The sequence below is a fragment of the Actinia tenebrosa genome, unplaced genomic scaffold, assembly GCF_029948245.1.
Source record: "Actinia tenebrosa isolate PJP-AT-01 unplaced genomic scaffold, QUT_ActTen_1.0 PGA_scaffold0__85_contigs__length_37466705, whole genome shotgun sequence".
In the NCBI taxonomy this organism is placed as follows: domain Eukaryota; kingdom Metazoa; phylum Cnidaria; class Anthozoa; order Actiniaria; family Actiniidae; genus Actinia; species Actinia tenebrosa.
In genome coordinates this window covers 35572193-35587057 of record NW_028292569.1, presented here as the reverse complement: position 1 = coordinate 35587057, position 14865 = coordinate 35572193, and the positions used below count along the sequence as shown (strand labels likewise).

Here is a 14865-nt window from a genome sequence, read left to right as displayed (position 1 = left end):
TGAAGCCGTAGATCATTGAAATCTCTTATAATGGAACAAATATTGTAAAGTTAAGGTTTTTAATTCATCATATTATATTTTAGGTAATGGTATTGAGGATAATGAGCAAAGAAGTACCCGTCACAGACCCAACGGCCTGTCGTGTCACGCTAGGAAATAACTGAAAATAGAACAATTTGAAACTTAGCTTATTTCGTAGAAACGCAATGTGCCGCAAATTTTATTGCACACATCTATAAAATAGCTTCTTATCTCAAGGTTGAATGATATTTTAGGGCTGGATTAGGTGCCACAAATGAGAAATTTGCAATATTCGAGGTCTCATAATCTTAGCTTTCCATGTCACGCTTTCAGTAGTCTCGATAAGTTAGGATTATTTTTCAGAATTCGCGCATTCCAAAAAAAAACTATTACTGTTTTTATGCAGAAGTTACACTAGACTAAAGTTCTGGATAGAAAAATTAGCTTTTATGTGCAGAGAAACCCGAGAAAACAGATTTTGAAAATAGCCCTCGGCCGACCTCGAAAATCGGCGTCTTTCACTGATTTGGGGTCGATGAACAAAAATTCGCATAGCGGGTGGAAAAAAGAATTTAGAACAATTCTAACTGCAATTTTGTAGTGAGGATAGATAGTACTTTCGATGATAGGAATATAAAAGAAATCTATTTTTCGAGCCCAGATCGAGTGGCACGCTGTTACGGAGACGCCCTCTTAAACGGGCGAATTTTGCAGCGATTTGATGTGCGATTTTTTGCGGCGTTTTCGGTCATAGACAAGAACAATAAAAGATAAACTTGTAAAGTTTTATTAAGGACACCAAGATTACGACCTGGACAAGTCTTCCTTCATAAACTATGCCTCTACCTACTACAGGCTTTCATATTATATTTTGTACAAATACACATAAACAGCTAAGTCTCTAATCAGTAGCCGAGCATCGGTAGGTAAAATTAAAACTTGATTCAAATTTTTCCGAGATGAATTACAACACACAGTAGCTCAAGGCCTCATTTGAATCAAGTTTATTTTACCTTTGTGCAAATAACTTATTGCAATTATCCATTCCGAGGTTGATGAAAAGAAACTGGGTTGATTTAGCATTGCAATGCATTGTGGGACTGTTTTATGAGACTTATTTTGCGTCTATTTCGTCCCATAAGACAGTTCCAAAATACACTGCATTGCAAAGTCGACCGAGATTTTCCCTCAATCTCGAAATGGCTTACATGCTCACTACTTTATTCCACCCATTTAAAGTATCTAGAGCGCAATGCCAGATGGGAAGAAACAGTGGAATACCGCGCGAATATAAAACGGCTTTCCTGCATTTTGATTGGCTGAATTCTCAAGCTTGCGGTATATATTTAATCCCCAAAAAATTTCAGTACTACAGAACTTTGTGATTATTATATACGTGTCTAAAAAAGCTTGTTTGCTCACGGCTCAATCAAAATCAACAATATGATTGTGTTTGCTTTTCGCCTCTACTTTGCTTTAGGCGAAATACATTCAATATATACTGTATTCAAGAAATCCTGAACTAAAGCGAACCAACAGAAATCATTGAGCTTTAAACGCTATTTACACTTGTCTCTAATAGCAATCGTGAAAACAGAGACAAAACTAAAGTAAAAGATAAACCAATGGCGACCAATGATAGCCTCATGTTCACGTGGAAACATAACGGTTTTTTCACATGTATGAGAGGCTAGTCGCCATATTTCGATTCGGTGTATACTGTATCTCCATTCGCTCTTACAACCTTAATTGAAATAACTCGTCAAAACACTGCAAGTCGATCGTGTTCAAAACGATAAAGCATAGGAGCTGAGACCTCAAGCTATTATTGGAAAATATACATCCATGGTAATTACAGTCATATCAATGCAAAAGACTGGAAATAATTTCAAAACGGTCAACAGTCTCTTACCAAGAGCTCCTCGGTATCGTCCCTCCCCCGAAAAGGGACCATACCGAGGAGCTCTGGTACTGAGAGACTGAACGTTCAAGGGATTTTTCTAGACACCGAGCTACATAGCACATGCGCGATATTTCATACGAGGTACTGGTGCGCACGGCTGTCTAAGTCTTAAACGTCTTAGTTTCTTTTAGACGAAGAGCAAAATTGCCTTTGAAAAGGTTCTTCTTTCGTTTTTGAACGACCGCCTCAACCCAACTCGTGCTGAAGCCTTGCAGGTTTCATTCTTTACAGGCCGCACTGGGTGTCAATTGGTTTTGTGAAGACTTGTTGTCAGAAGATATGCAAGCAAGGGGATTTATGTGTCGAAACGAAGGGTTTCTGGGCTTAAGACTTAGGGTCTCGCTTAACCGACGTGATAACCGACCCAGGCCACTACCCGATCTTTCGCGCGATGACATCATAAACGAGTTTGTGGCTTTGACCGAGGTCTTGACGCGCTTGGAGCGTAAAAACAACTTTCTGAAATCCCGACGAAAATTATCGCTCAACAGGACATAAATGATGGGGTTAAGCGCGCTGTTCAAGTGACCCATCCAGAAGGCAAAGAACGGGAACCATTTGGGGAGACGACGAAGGATATCACGCCTCTTGATAATGAAGTAATGCATCAAGTGAGTGGGAAACCAACAAACTGCAAACACAGCTAAGAGCGAGATGAGCATTTTGACAGCTCTGTACCTGAAGCGCATTGCTGCTTCCCGCGACGTTCCGTTTGCCTCTCCCGGGATGTGGCCACGAGCGAGCGTAAAAACGATAATGGAGTTGAGCCAGGCGACTAAAACCACGGGAAAAACATACAGAATGACGAAAAGCAGCGTGTAATGAATCTTCATGAACTTAGGCATTGCCTCATGTCCAAAATACATGGTACAGACCCACCCACCGTTTATATAGCGGACCTGGTACAATGCGACATAAGGGGACATGATTAGGAAGGACAATGCCCATATCCAGGCTGTGACGACTCGAGGCCTTTGCAGTAGCTTACGCTTAAACGGGTAGCAAATAGCAAAAAACCTACCACAGGATATGAATAGTATGGTGAGAATAGAAGCGGCGATGGTCACAAGAAAAGCATATTGTGATAACCTGCATGTTATCTCGCCTATCAAGCCCCCTATCCAAAGTCCTTTACGATGTAGGTACCCCAACGAGAGAGGTGTGATAATCAGCATAGCCAACAGATCGGCGAAGCACATGTTCATGATCAGTAGATTCATGGTGCTCTTGAAGCTGCGCCTGCGATACACCACCACAAGACCTAAAGCGTTGCCTGTGCAGCCAATCAGGAATGAGATGACGTATGCTGACGTCAAACCGTTGATCGCAGCTCTTGTCAACCCTTGGGAAGATGTCGTACCGTTAGAGCCTGAAAAGAAAACATTTCCCACGTAAAACTTGATTTATTGTCGGCATAAAAATTGATAAAATTTTTGAAACCAAAAGTCGTCGATCAGAGAGTTCAACCTTGTTTGAAGAAAATCGTTTGAAACAGGAAATCAAAAACTTACAGAATCATAGTCATAATGAAAGAAAAACGATAGAATTTCTTTTAAATAATGATGGGTAAAGAGAAAAGTCATATCAAAATTTGATCGTAACTGCCAAGTTCAGAGTTTTCGTCTAAATTGAATCATAATAATAATGGAATATTAATATCTTTTATATCAATTAATATCAATTATTCTTCATTATTTTAATTAGAGTTTAATAGGAGATGATTGTTTTTGTAGAGGGAGGACTGAAACCTTTGGTCAAGTCAACAACGTAGAATACTCTCTTTTGGTTACCAAAAACCACCAATATAACAGATGGTTTTTCTCGTGCGTCAAAAGCTAATATTTACCGATTTTAATGGTTAATGAAAAGACACAACTTTTACACCCATAGGAATACATTTTCGAGATCAGAAATATTAAATTTCAGCCGAAATTATAAAAGAAACATACATTTAGTTTTAGTTTTTCACCAAGAGCAAAATAATAGGAACTGTAATATATCATTTTTCTCTTTTTTGATATTTCCATCCCCCAGGCGTCGGTAGGTTGCCATTTTCTTCTCATACAGTAAATGATAATTGCGGTTTTCAGTTCCCATTATTTAGGTAGGATCTTTACGATCCTATTCCAGGTAGTAATCAAGGTTATATCCAGTATTTTCGTCTAGGATTTTGCAGTTTTTTTTAACACGAACTAAAAATAATTCACACTGACCTTGGGCAAAGCTGTTGTTCATGATGCTATCCTTTTTTCTTTTGATATTTCGTTATTGTCTCTTGTTTCTGTGTGATTCTTGATTCACTCTGGATGGCTGTTTAGCGGTACATTAGCTGGGCTGTTGATATAGAGATATAATGCGTATGAGAAAATCAGTCAGAAATTAGCAGATGGTAAATGAAGTTAGCGAGTGAAATGATGTCGTGAATGAGAAATGTATGATTGGGAGGATGGATGAATAGATAGAAAGAATAGATGGATAAATGGATGAGTAGATCGATGGATGGATGAATGGATAAATGGATGGGTAGATCGATGGATGGATGGATGGATGGATGGATGGATAAATGGGTGGGTAGATCGATGGATGGATGGAAGGATAGATGAATGGATGGTTAGTATAGGTGGATGGATAAATGGACAAAAGAATGCATAGGAAAGTATGAATAAATAAGTGGATAGAAGGATTGGAGATAAATAAGCGAAGGATGGGTAAAAGGATGAATAGTTGAAGGAAAAGAAAGATGGATGGGAAGAACGAAGGGAAAGCTAAATGAATAAGTGGATGGATAGCTGAATGGGATGGGATGGTAAAGGAAGGAAGAATGAATAAATGACAAAATAATAAACGACAAGAATAATGACAAATAACAAATAACAAAAGAAAAACTGTTTCGTACAGACTCTTGGATACAAAAAAATCTATACTTACAGCGCTGCCGAAAGCAACGAACAAAAGAAACAAAAAAGGAAAAAGAAAAGAGATTCAACCGAAAACTTTTGGCGGCCTAATGAATAAATGGAAAATACATAATCGTTTCACACCGCATTTTGTAACTTCAACCCCACTACACAAGTTATTTAGTTCACTTTATTACTTGCCTTGCTTGACCTTGAACACAAAATCTCGGCAGCAAGTTTGATTTCAACTTCAGAATCAAGGCTTAAATTTTACTCTACTGAAGACGCACTAAAATTAGGTTGTTCTCATCAGTACACGAACATTGTTGCAGTATATGCACTGAGCTTCTCGAGTCTTCTAAAACATTCCCAACTGTCCGTGCGTTAAATTAAATTTTTTGACTTTGAGAAGAAGTCAAGGTTGTTAAACAAATCATAATACGAAAGTATTTTTCAAAAGGTCCAAGAGTGGAAGGATGAATGAATGTCAAACCTCTTGAAAATGACAATAACATCAGCTGAATTAACAATGAAAAGTTTCATTTGGAAACAAATTTCGAGAGTCGAAATTTTTGGGTTTCGCAACACTCAAATGGCTTCCGCTGAGAACCAATCGAAAGCTACGAAAGTACAAACCAACCAATCATAACGCTTGACTTTCTGAAAGCACTGTAAAGTACGTCTCTCACTTATATTAAATATATACTAATCAACGTTTAACAGCTGTTGATAAATTGGTAAAAACCACGGCAATCCAAAAAAAAGTTCTATTCAGACTGCTAATGAGAATGAACATTTTGAAAATGATGAATCCTTAATTAAGTTTTTCTTTGATTATGTGATATTGTTGTCATTATTTTTGTAAATCTTATCCAAACAACTGATTTTAAGTTAATATTCTTAAATTTACTAATTTTACGTTTTAGAAAAGGAGCGAGTTTTTGAAAAAGAGGATAGATTGAGAAAAAGGATTGTAAAAGAAAAAATGTGAGTGTTTCTACCTTTGAAGATCTTTCTTTTAACGCAATTGTCTTTCAACAAGTGGGAATACATCAAAAAGCAGTGTCCTCGAATAGCTTTATATATAAAGAATAATCTACTATAATAACACCGTGTTCAGATGAATCGAAAGATCCAGTCCCCGATGCCAAAGATCTTGATTTATTTGCAATTACAGAGGACTAAGCTAAGTCACACGAGCACCCGTTATTTATACCAACCAATAAGGATTAGATAATAAGATAGAACATTTTAATTTGTCATTTCTCGATTTAATAACCATCTATAGCAGTGATTGTTAGGTTATGATAAATAGATTGTTAAGATTATTAGAGCGAAAAAGTCAATAAGTGCGTGGTAGATGTTATCACGAATGAAAAAAAAAAAAAAAAAAAAAAAAAAAAAAAACCCAACGTGACGTGAAGGTGAAGCAAATATTACGTTAAGTAAAGAAATCGTAGACGTATTTATTTAGTACTATATACCATAATTGTAAGTCTGTTTTTCTTTAAGGTATGTTTACTTACGTTCCCAAGTTGGTCATCAGGCTATTTTTTGGATTTTTCATTTTGATTGTAGTATTGACATTGATAATCTTTGGGATATAAGCCATGCATACAAGGGATTATAACGGAGTAACAATGGTTGTGAGGAGAAAGGGAAAACACGATACTGAAATGCGAACCTTTGATGGTGTTTGCTGTGGTTGTGGTAAATTTGAAAACTTATTCTTTTGGAGTTTTGTTTCGAGTGTCGACCGAAAATGGCTTGTTTCGTTGTATTCTTGAGAGTCAGTTAAATTCGAGTTTATTTTCCGTTTGTTTCGTTCTTTTCCTATTTTTTTTTTCTTTTTCTTTCATTGGTATTTGTACTGATATAATTGTAAACACCTGTGAAATCCGGAATAAGAAGACAGCAGTTACAACAGCAGCTGCAGAACAACAACAACAATAATAACAAACGATTATTTTTTATGTACAAAAACCTACACTAATTTTAAATTAAGTACCGCGAAAGAAAGAAAGAAAAACTATAAGAAAAGAAATTGTTAATAATGATAACAATTACCTCGCATAAACACTAAGGTTTTAAATCCTATAGCATCCAGCTTTCAAAATTGAAAGCATCAATGGAACATGGAAATATCTTCCAAGAGTGATGATAGATCATTTCCGATGGCCCATAGACATCATCTCGAATGAAAGTTATTTGTTTGAAAAGGAACAACTTGACTTTCTTGACAAAAACAACTTCACTTGTTCCGACATCTGGATAACGAGTAATGGAAGTGCCTTAAAAACCATGTGCACAGAACTATTGTTTGCTTGTTAAAAATGGGAATCGAAAAAGCGATTTTAAAATGAGAACAATTCCTTGAAATCTTAAAATTCGATAAAAAAACGCAGTAGGTTTGCATTTTGATGGATTTTCTTAGGAATGGGAATGGAAAGGAATCATAAAGATTTTAAAATGAAGAAAAATTTCTCGAAATCTTAGAGGGAACATTCAAGCGAGTACAGTGACTAAGTCATGGCAATATCGTGTTTGTCCGAGCATGATAAGAGCAATCAATATCCCTCAGAATGATGCGAATGATTTATAATTTAATCATTAAGCGGACTAAAAATAAAAATAATAGTAATCTTCATTTCACCAGGTGAAAAAAAAAAAAAAAAAAAAGCAACAAAGAGCAAAAAGCGACAAATTCAGCAAAAGTTTGGGATCTAAAAGATGAATTAAAAACTATATATATTTTTCGTTATGCTTGGTGTTAGGGCGCTTCCCATTAAGTCGAACCGACAAGTCCGAGCAGCCAGTTCTCAAACGGAGCGCCTCAGTTCTTATAAGTTTTTAGAACTCGGTCAACCAGTTCTATAGAACTGACGCGTACCATTTGAGAATTAGCCGCACTTAATGGAAAGCGCCCTTAGTTTTGATTGCGAAGCTAATAGCGGGACATAACAGTTTCAACGAGATTGAACTGCGCATGCACAGCCGTGGCTATATAGGTATATTATATTGCTTTTCAAGGACTACTGACCAGTAGATTTTCACTAATGAAAATTACTGAAAAATAATTTGTAAAAGAAATCAATTGTTATCGACCTTTGAAACAAACTTTGAGTTTCAAGTTTTATTGCTCTGGCATCTTGCAAAACTTTCTTGGCACAAAGTGCCACTGAAAGTAAAGTTTTTTTTCAACTCGTGCAGCTGAAACTAGTGCTTCTGGAAACCGACAATTCTTGCTCTCGGTTTCATAGCTATCTATTATAATTTCTTTTCTTACTGGACGCTTACAAACTGTCGTCTCCGAAGGTGCAACATCTTTAGCTTCCCCGGTTACCTCCGGTGTACCTCAAGGAGCTGTGTTAGGTCCTCTATAATTCCTGACATATGTAAACGATTCACCTAATGGTTTAAACTCCAAAGTTAAACTCTTTGCAGATGACACTTTTCTATACGGTATTGTTGTGGATGGTCCTGACTGCGACAAACTACAAGATGATCTTAACAAATTAGAACACTGGCAACCGATAGCAGATGGAATTCAATCCCTCAAAGTGTGAAAATATATGCATTTCAACAAAGCAAAAGCCCCCTCATCGGAAGTGTGGTTCTGAACTTGAGCAAGTCGACTCCATATGGTACTTAGGAGTTATTGTAAATAGTAAATTGAAATGGTCGCACCACACTCTTCAATCTCAAGCAATGGAAGCAAGACCTTGGGATTGATCAGAAGGAATCTTTGGAATTGCCCTTGGAACGTGCGTGAATCTGCATATATTTCTATTGTACGACCTAAATTAGAGTATGCAAGCGCCTTATGGGACCCACACTGCAAGAAAGATATGTCAACCTTAGAGAGAGTTCCAAGGAAGGCAGCCCTTTTCTGCCTCCAGAACTACAACCAAACAGCAAGCGTTACGAAAAAAAAAACCAGACGGTCATTAATGTATAAATTAAGTCATAATCTAGTGGATATTGATTCAAGAGAATATTTAATACCAAACAATGAAACAAGAACTCGCAAAAGCCATTCATTTAAATATAGGATGCCAAACATTTCTAAGGATGTTTTTTTTAAAGTTTTCTTTCTTTCCTAGATCAATTTCATAATGGAATTCTTGGCAATTTAGGCTAAGTAGGTTCTTAACTAGTTTATTAATTTATATGAAGGAGATATAGTTGTTGATTAACAGAAAATACAAAAACTTGGTCCTGAACTTTATCATAAGCCAAACAAAACTGATTCCAGAATGTATATAACTCAAGGGCGGATCCAGGGTTTTTTTGAAGGGGGGGTCTCAGGGGTAAACTTTGTGGGCAAAGGAATCCCAGTTGCATTTTTACCACAGGAAGCCCATTTGACCTCAGGAATGACTCTCTATAGATATAGATATAGATATAGATATAGATGTGTGTGTGTGTGTGTGTGTGTGTGTGTGTGTGTCTGTGTGTGTGTGTGTGTGTGTGTGTGTGTGTGTGTGTGTGTGTGTGTGTGTGTAAGAACCTGCTAGATCTTGTTTGGCTAAACAGGTTCTTCTATTTTTGGGTATTAAAATGACAAATTTTTGCCAGCAGGTTCTTAAACCACTAGGTTCTTACACGCGGGTTTTTACTGTAGTATATGTGATATCTTAACGATTCTAACAACTCAATAAAATGTAGATGCAGATACAGTCAATGTCATTATCGTTGTCCGCCAAAATTTCCCTTCACTCACTCCGATGGAATTTCGTAACTCGCGAAATGTCAACTGAACGACAAGAGTTTGTTAAGAAAGAACATCAGTATAGTGAATGACCAATATTGACAGAGCTAAAATTAAGCAAATAGTTCATGATTAAAGAACCTTTTGCAATATATCCGGACTTATCAATTTATGAGAAAAAGACAACGGAAGAAAAAAATGAATTCTAAGATAATCAGAAGATATGATTATTTAGCCAATCAGGTAACGAAAGATATTCTTTACCACGTAAAGATAATCATGAACAAGAATCGCGTAGCCATGTTTTAAAAATCTGTCATGTCTACTCTGGTGTTCCCTAAGGATCGGCTCTTGGACCTCTTTAATTTTCTCCCTGAAAAAAAAATTACTCCATTTTCAGTTGCCCGGTTTTTTTCTGTGAGCTCATCGTGTCTTTAGTGAAATAGATCAGCTGTGCGATTGTCTACTCTGGAGTTCCCTAAGGATTGGCACTTGGACCTCCTTAATTTTCTCCCTTAACTTTTGAAGAAGAAAAAAATTGCTCCAATTTCAGTTTCCCGGTTTTTTTTCTGAGCTCATCGTGTCTTTAGTGAAATAGATCAGCTGTGCGATTGTGTCAGGAACTACTAATAAAATTGATAGGCAAATTGTGAGAAACGAACTTCTTTATTGTACTGTAGCAGCTGAGTACTCAGAAGAAATTGTTGTAATACTTGAGTGCAAACTAAGTCAGTAGTGATTGACGTTTAGTCAAATGCAAGCGAAAGGATTATAAGAGATAAAAAAAGGAAGGAAGAAAGAAAAAAGAGTGACAAAGGTAAACTAGAAAGACGGAAAGGAAGGAAGAAACAAAGTAAAAAGGAAAGAGAGAGGCATAAGGAAAGAAAGAAAGGAAAAAGTAGAGAAAGAGAGAGAGAGAGAGAGAGTGAGTGAGTGAGTGAGTGATATTTTATTTATACTCGAAAAAAATTCTATCAATACAAAAATTGCTTTACAAGAATGTCGAGTTAAATAAGAATACAATTTAGACAGCTAAAAAAGTTTATGAGAGTCCAACAGAAGAAAGCTTTCTTTTAAATTCCCTTATACTTCTAGCTGACTTAATATCTGAAGGCAAAGAGTTCCATGCTTTTGCACCTTCATAGGAGAACGCACGTTTGAGGTACTCAGTGTTTGGTTTCGATAATTTTAAACACTTTTCTCCCTTCCGCAAATTATATTTTGTAGTTTGATACTCAAAGCGGTCTCTTAAACTTTGAGGTGCAAGAGCATTCAAAGTCTTGTACATTATTGTGGCTTTATGTTTCTTCCGCCTGTTTTGAAGATTTTCCCATCCTAGAGACATTAAAATGTCGCGCGACCTAGTTTCATAATTACTCTTAGTTATAATTCGGCCTGCGCGATTTTGCATTTTTTGGAGTCTGTCAGCTGATGTTTTTGGTAAATTATCCCAAACCACATCGCAGTAGTCAAACCAAGGAGTTATCAGCGAATTATATATTGCAATCGCCGTCTCCTGGGGGACGTAATCACGAACCTGTCTAAGGCCAGCCAGGCCTGATGAAACTTTTTTACATATATGATCGACATGGTCAGCCCAGGACAGGCGTTGGTCGATTACAACCCCCAGGGTTTTGGCTGTTTGGACACGTGCGATTTGTTTACCTTCAAGGTAAACATGTGGTTTGGAACTTATTTGACGTAATTTGTCGTCAGACCCAATAAACATATATTCAGTCTTTGTTGAATTAAGGCTTAATCTATTTGCCATCAGCCAGTTGGATATGCTAATAATATCAGAATTGATCTGCTCAGATAAAGATTTTACGGAAGTATTACAAGCCGTGAGGCTTGTGTCGTCCGCGTACATTCTTGTACTTGAAAAATGTACACTATTTGGTAAATCATTAATATACAATATGAATAATAATGGACCTAGGATTGACCCTTGGGGAATTCCACAAAGGGTTTGTTTTATAGTAGATAATGTATTATTCACGTTGCATCTCTGTCTTCGCTCAGTTAAATAGGATTTAAACCACTTCAATGAATTTTCTGCAATGCCGTAATTAGCTAATTTATGGAGAAGGATAGAGTGATTAACTGTATCAAACGCTTTCGTAAAATCAAGGAAGGTGATACAGTTAATCTTCCCTTCATCTATATTTGTAAGCCATTCAGTTGTAAGTTCCAGCAGAGCAGTAGTCGTTGAGTGCTGTGGTCTAAAACCTGATTGTTTTTCAGAGAGCAGGTTATTTGAACTAAGATAAGTATATAACTGGTTGAAGACAATTCTTTCGAAAAGTTTAGCAATGGCAGGAAGTACTGAGATAGGGCGATAATTGTTTAAATCATCTCTATCATTTGCTTTATGAATAGGAGTTACCTTGGCGAGTTTAAGGTCATTTGGAAAAATACCACTGTCTATAGATTGATTGAAAATCTTAACTAAGGGATTAATAATAATTGGAGCACCTTCCTTTATCAAGCGCACAGATATGCCGTCTAAGCCCGTTGCCTTATTACTTGATATAGAGTTTAAGATCTTAGATAATTCATCAGAAGTCGTGTGTTGTAATTTAAAGGTCGAGTTTGCTTTATTTAGGTAATAGTTAAAGCTTAGTGGTCCTTCCGGGATTGTACCGGCTAGCTTTGTCCCTATTTCAGAAAAATGAGCGTTAAAAAGCTCAGAGATTTCTTGAAAATCACAAATAGTGTTTTCCCCGCTCTTTAAGGAGGTTATACGAGTTTTGTCTTTACTTTTTCGAGATAAGACTTCATTTATTGTTTTCCAAACTTCGCTCGAATTTCTCGAGATTTGTGAAAAGTGAGTTTCATAGTATTTCTTCTTAGCTTTTTTGATTTCATTGTTTACTCGGTTTTTACTTGCTTTGTATTTTCCCCAGTCATTATTTTGAGAGAGAGAGGGAGGGAGGGAGAGAGGGAGAGAGGGAGAGAGAGAAAGAGAGAAACAAAAATCGAGAAAGAAAACAAAAGATTAGGATCAAAATCAAGAAGATAAGCGCTATATTTTCAAGATTACAATAAAATTAGAAAAGAAAAATGGAATGCAAAGATTGAAATTAAATCATAAAAGCGATAACAAGATAATGAGAACTGGGGGTTTATTTAGAGATAGCTATCGCAGAACCAGAGGAAGAAACTGACTATGAAGTATACCACTCCAGACACGATGACTCTGAGTTAGGGTTTACTTACCAAAATCACGATGCTTAGACTTGGAACTCATTTATTAAGGACAATGGAAAGAATCATACAAGGACAACACAAGTTATTAGACTTTCCGGTGTAGTGGGAATGCGCTGCATTATGGGGCTGTTTTGTACGCTTCATCGATCAGTTGACATTTTATGCATCAAAGCCCAGAGGGAAAAACTGGGGTCTTACTGATCAAGGCAGTTGGTATATCCAGGTTTAGATATAAACAATTTGTTATTACGGTCAAGGCCCTTGTCCACTATAGCGTTCGTTCTATTAACGTTAAGCAAGGAACAGCATCAGGTTTATGGTCAACGAACAGCACCACGGTGGTCTGTATATCCAGGCTTACACCTCGTCTTATGATCAAGGAAAAGCAATGGTGGCCGGCATATCCACATTTAAATCTGGTCTTATGATCAACGAACAGCACTATGGTGGTCGGTATGTCCAGATTTAGGTATCTGGTGGCATTTTCAGAACAAGTTCAATAACTAATATTTTATAAAGACAGCAGTAAGATGTTTAACCCAACATTTTTGTGCTGGAATCAGTGAACGTGCTCTCGTTACGTCTTTATATTTCTCAATCAAAAACTTGAAAGAAAACCCGTTTCCTCGGGGCTTTATGACGAAAGTTCGCTGAAATCAACCTTTTATTTATAGATTACATAGATAACTCTTGAAAATCTTCGTGCCAAACTGAGAAGAAAACTCCCCGACCAGGACAAAATGGAAAAAGAGCATTTTTTTCCTTTGGACGGGGGCCGAAAATATAATTTTCAGGGAGAGAAAGTATAGTATACAGAACAGTATAATATCATTCAGTTTATCAGAAGGGGAAAGAATGTGGTTCATGTAGCCGACAAATGACAATCTTATTGATAATAAGTCTGACATAGATTCAAGTTTCATTGCGAAGGTTCGATCTCTCCGCGATAACTCGTACTGTTTAGGGTCGTACACTGACCCACATTGAAAATTAACTGGAATGAAAACTATTCTGGCGAATAATTTCGACAAAGACGAAGGTCTCGTTCTACTACATCTTGAAATGTTGAATTTTTTCCTTGGTTTCCTTTTTTCTTGTTCCTGATCCTTCCCCCCCCCCCCCCCCCCAGTTTTTCTTTTTCCCTTCCATCTTTCTCTTTCGTTTGCTTGTTTTATGTGAAATTCTTAGTGAATTCTTTTTCAAAAAATTAGAAAAGTAGGGGGGGAAAAAATAAGGAAAATTTGAAAACAAAAAATAAATGAATAAAAGATATTGAATATCCAAAGGTTTTGGCCGCTGTAGTAAAAGTGCGCAAAAAAGGGGGTTGAAGACTTACCGATCCAGTTAAAGCCACGCTTTAAGTCAAAATAGCTTGGTGTTAAATTTTACTGAACATTGAGTCCATATAACCTTGTAATCGAGTAAACATGTTCTGTAATGTGCGTTGCAAGTGGCGGTCCAATATACAACCGAAAACATCCTGTTCACGGAAACTTATACGTCTGCTCTTAATGAAAATGAAATGATTAAATTTTATCGCGCAGCCGGACGTAGCGGTACTATCTCATATCTGGGGTCAATTTACTTAGCGCTTGCAAATTACCGGAAATGGATTCAAACTGTGGTATTATCCCTCGGTGCCTTGTGCAGATATCTTTAGACATCTAGTAATATTCATACGCGGATTTTAGGAAGTTAGATTTAGAAAAGAAGTTTCACGCAGAGCAATGAATAAAAATCGTTAAGAGAACTTTGTGGAATTAAGTGGGGAAAAAAACCCTGCGGTGCTTTACAATAGTAGTCTTTTTTTTTGATCGATTGGCCTATTTCTCATTTCAGCATCTTTTTGCAGTTTTAATGCTTCATTTACTTGCTATTGTTTATCAACTTCCTTGCATAACGTCCGTGATTGGTCCGTGATAACTTCACCATATGACGTCTCATTTAATATACGATGACCCTTGACGACATCTCGGTCTTTTTCTAAAGAACTGGGTCTAATTACCCTGGACTCAAAAGGTGGAGCAAGAGTGCTGGAAACAAGAAACGGTCTTTGTTACATA

The 14865-nt window shown here is 36.9% G+C and overlaps 1 protein-coding gene across 2 annotated transcripts; it reads right to left on the bottom strand.

Annotated features, from left to right (window-relative positions):
• Positions 1-792: 792 nt before the first annotated feature.
• On the bottom strand, positions 793-14323 carry LOC116297213 (galanin receptor 2a). Of its 2 annotated transcripts, none has more exons than XM_031705397.2 (3): positions 14139-14323; positions 4198-4318; positions 793-3353 (listed from the first exon to the last, which is right to left on the bottom strand). In XM_031705397.2, the coding sequence occupies exons 2-3, from the start codon at positions 4217-4219 to the stop codon at positions 2203-2205; spliced, it is 1173 nt and encodes a 390-aa protein (XP_031561257.2). In that variant the 5' UTR covers positions 4220-4318; positions 14139-14323; the 3' UTR covers positions 793-2202. The 2 variants fall into 2 exon arrangements, with proteins under 2 accessions (XP_031561257.2, XP_031561259.2); XM_031705399.2 differs by lacking the exon at positions 14139-14323 and adding an exon at positions 5883-6034.
• Between the last annotated feature and the right edge of the window lie 542 nt (positions 14324-14865).

Coding starts and splice junctions, on each gene's coding strand:
- LOC116297213 (XM_031705397.2), bottom strand. CDS start 4,219: ATGAACAACAGCTTTGCCCAAG. Junction 3,354..4,197: donor GAACAACAGCTTTGCCCAAG/GTCAGTGTGAAT, acceptor TTTTCTTTTCAG/GCTCTAACGGTACGACATCT.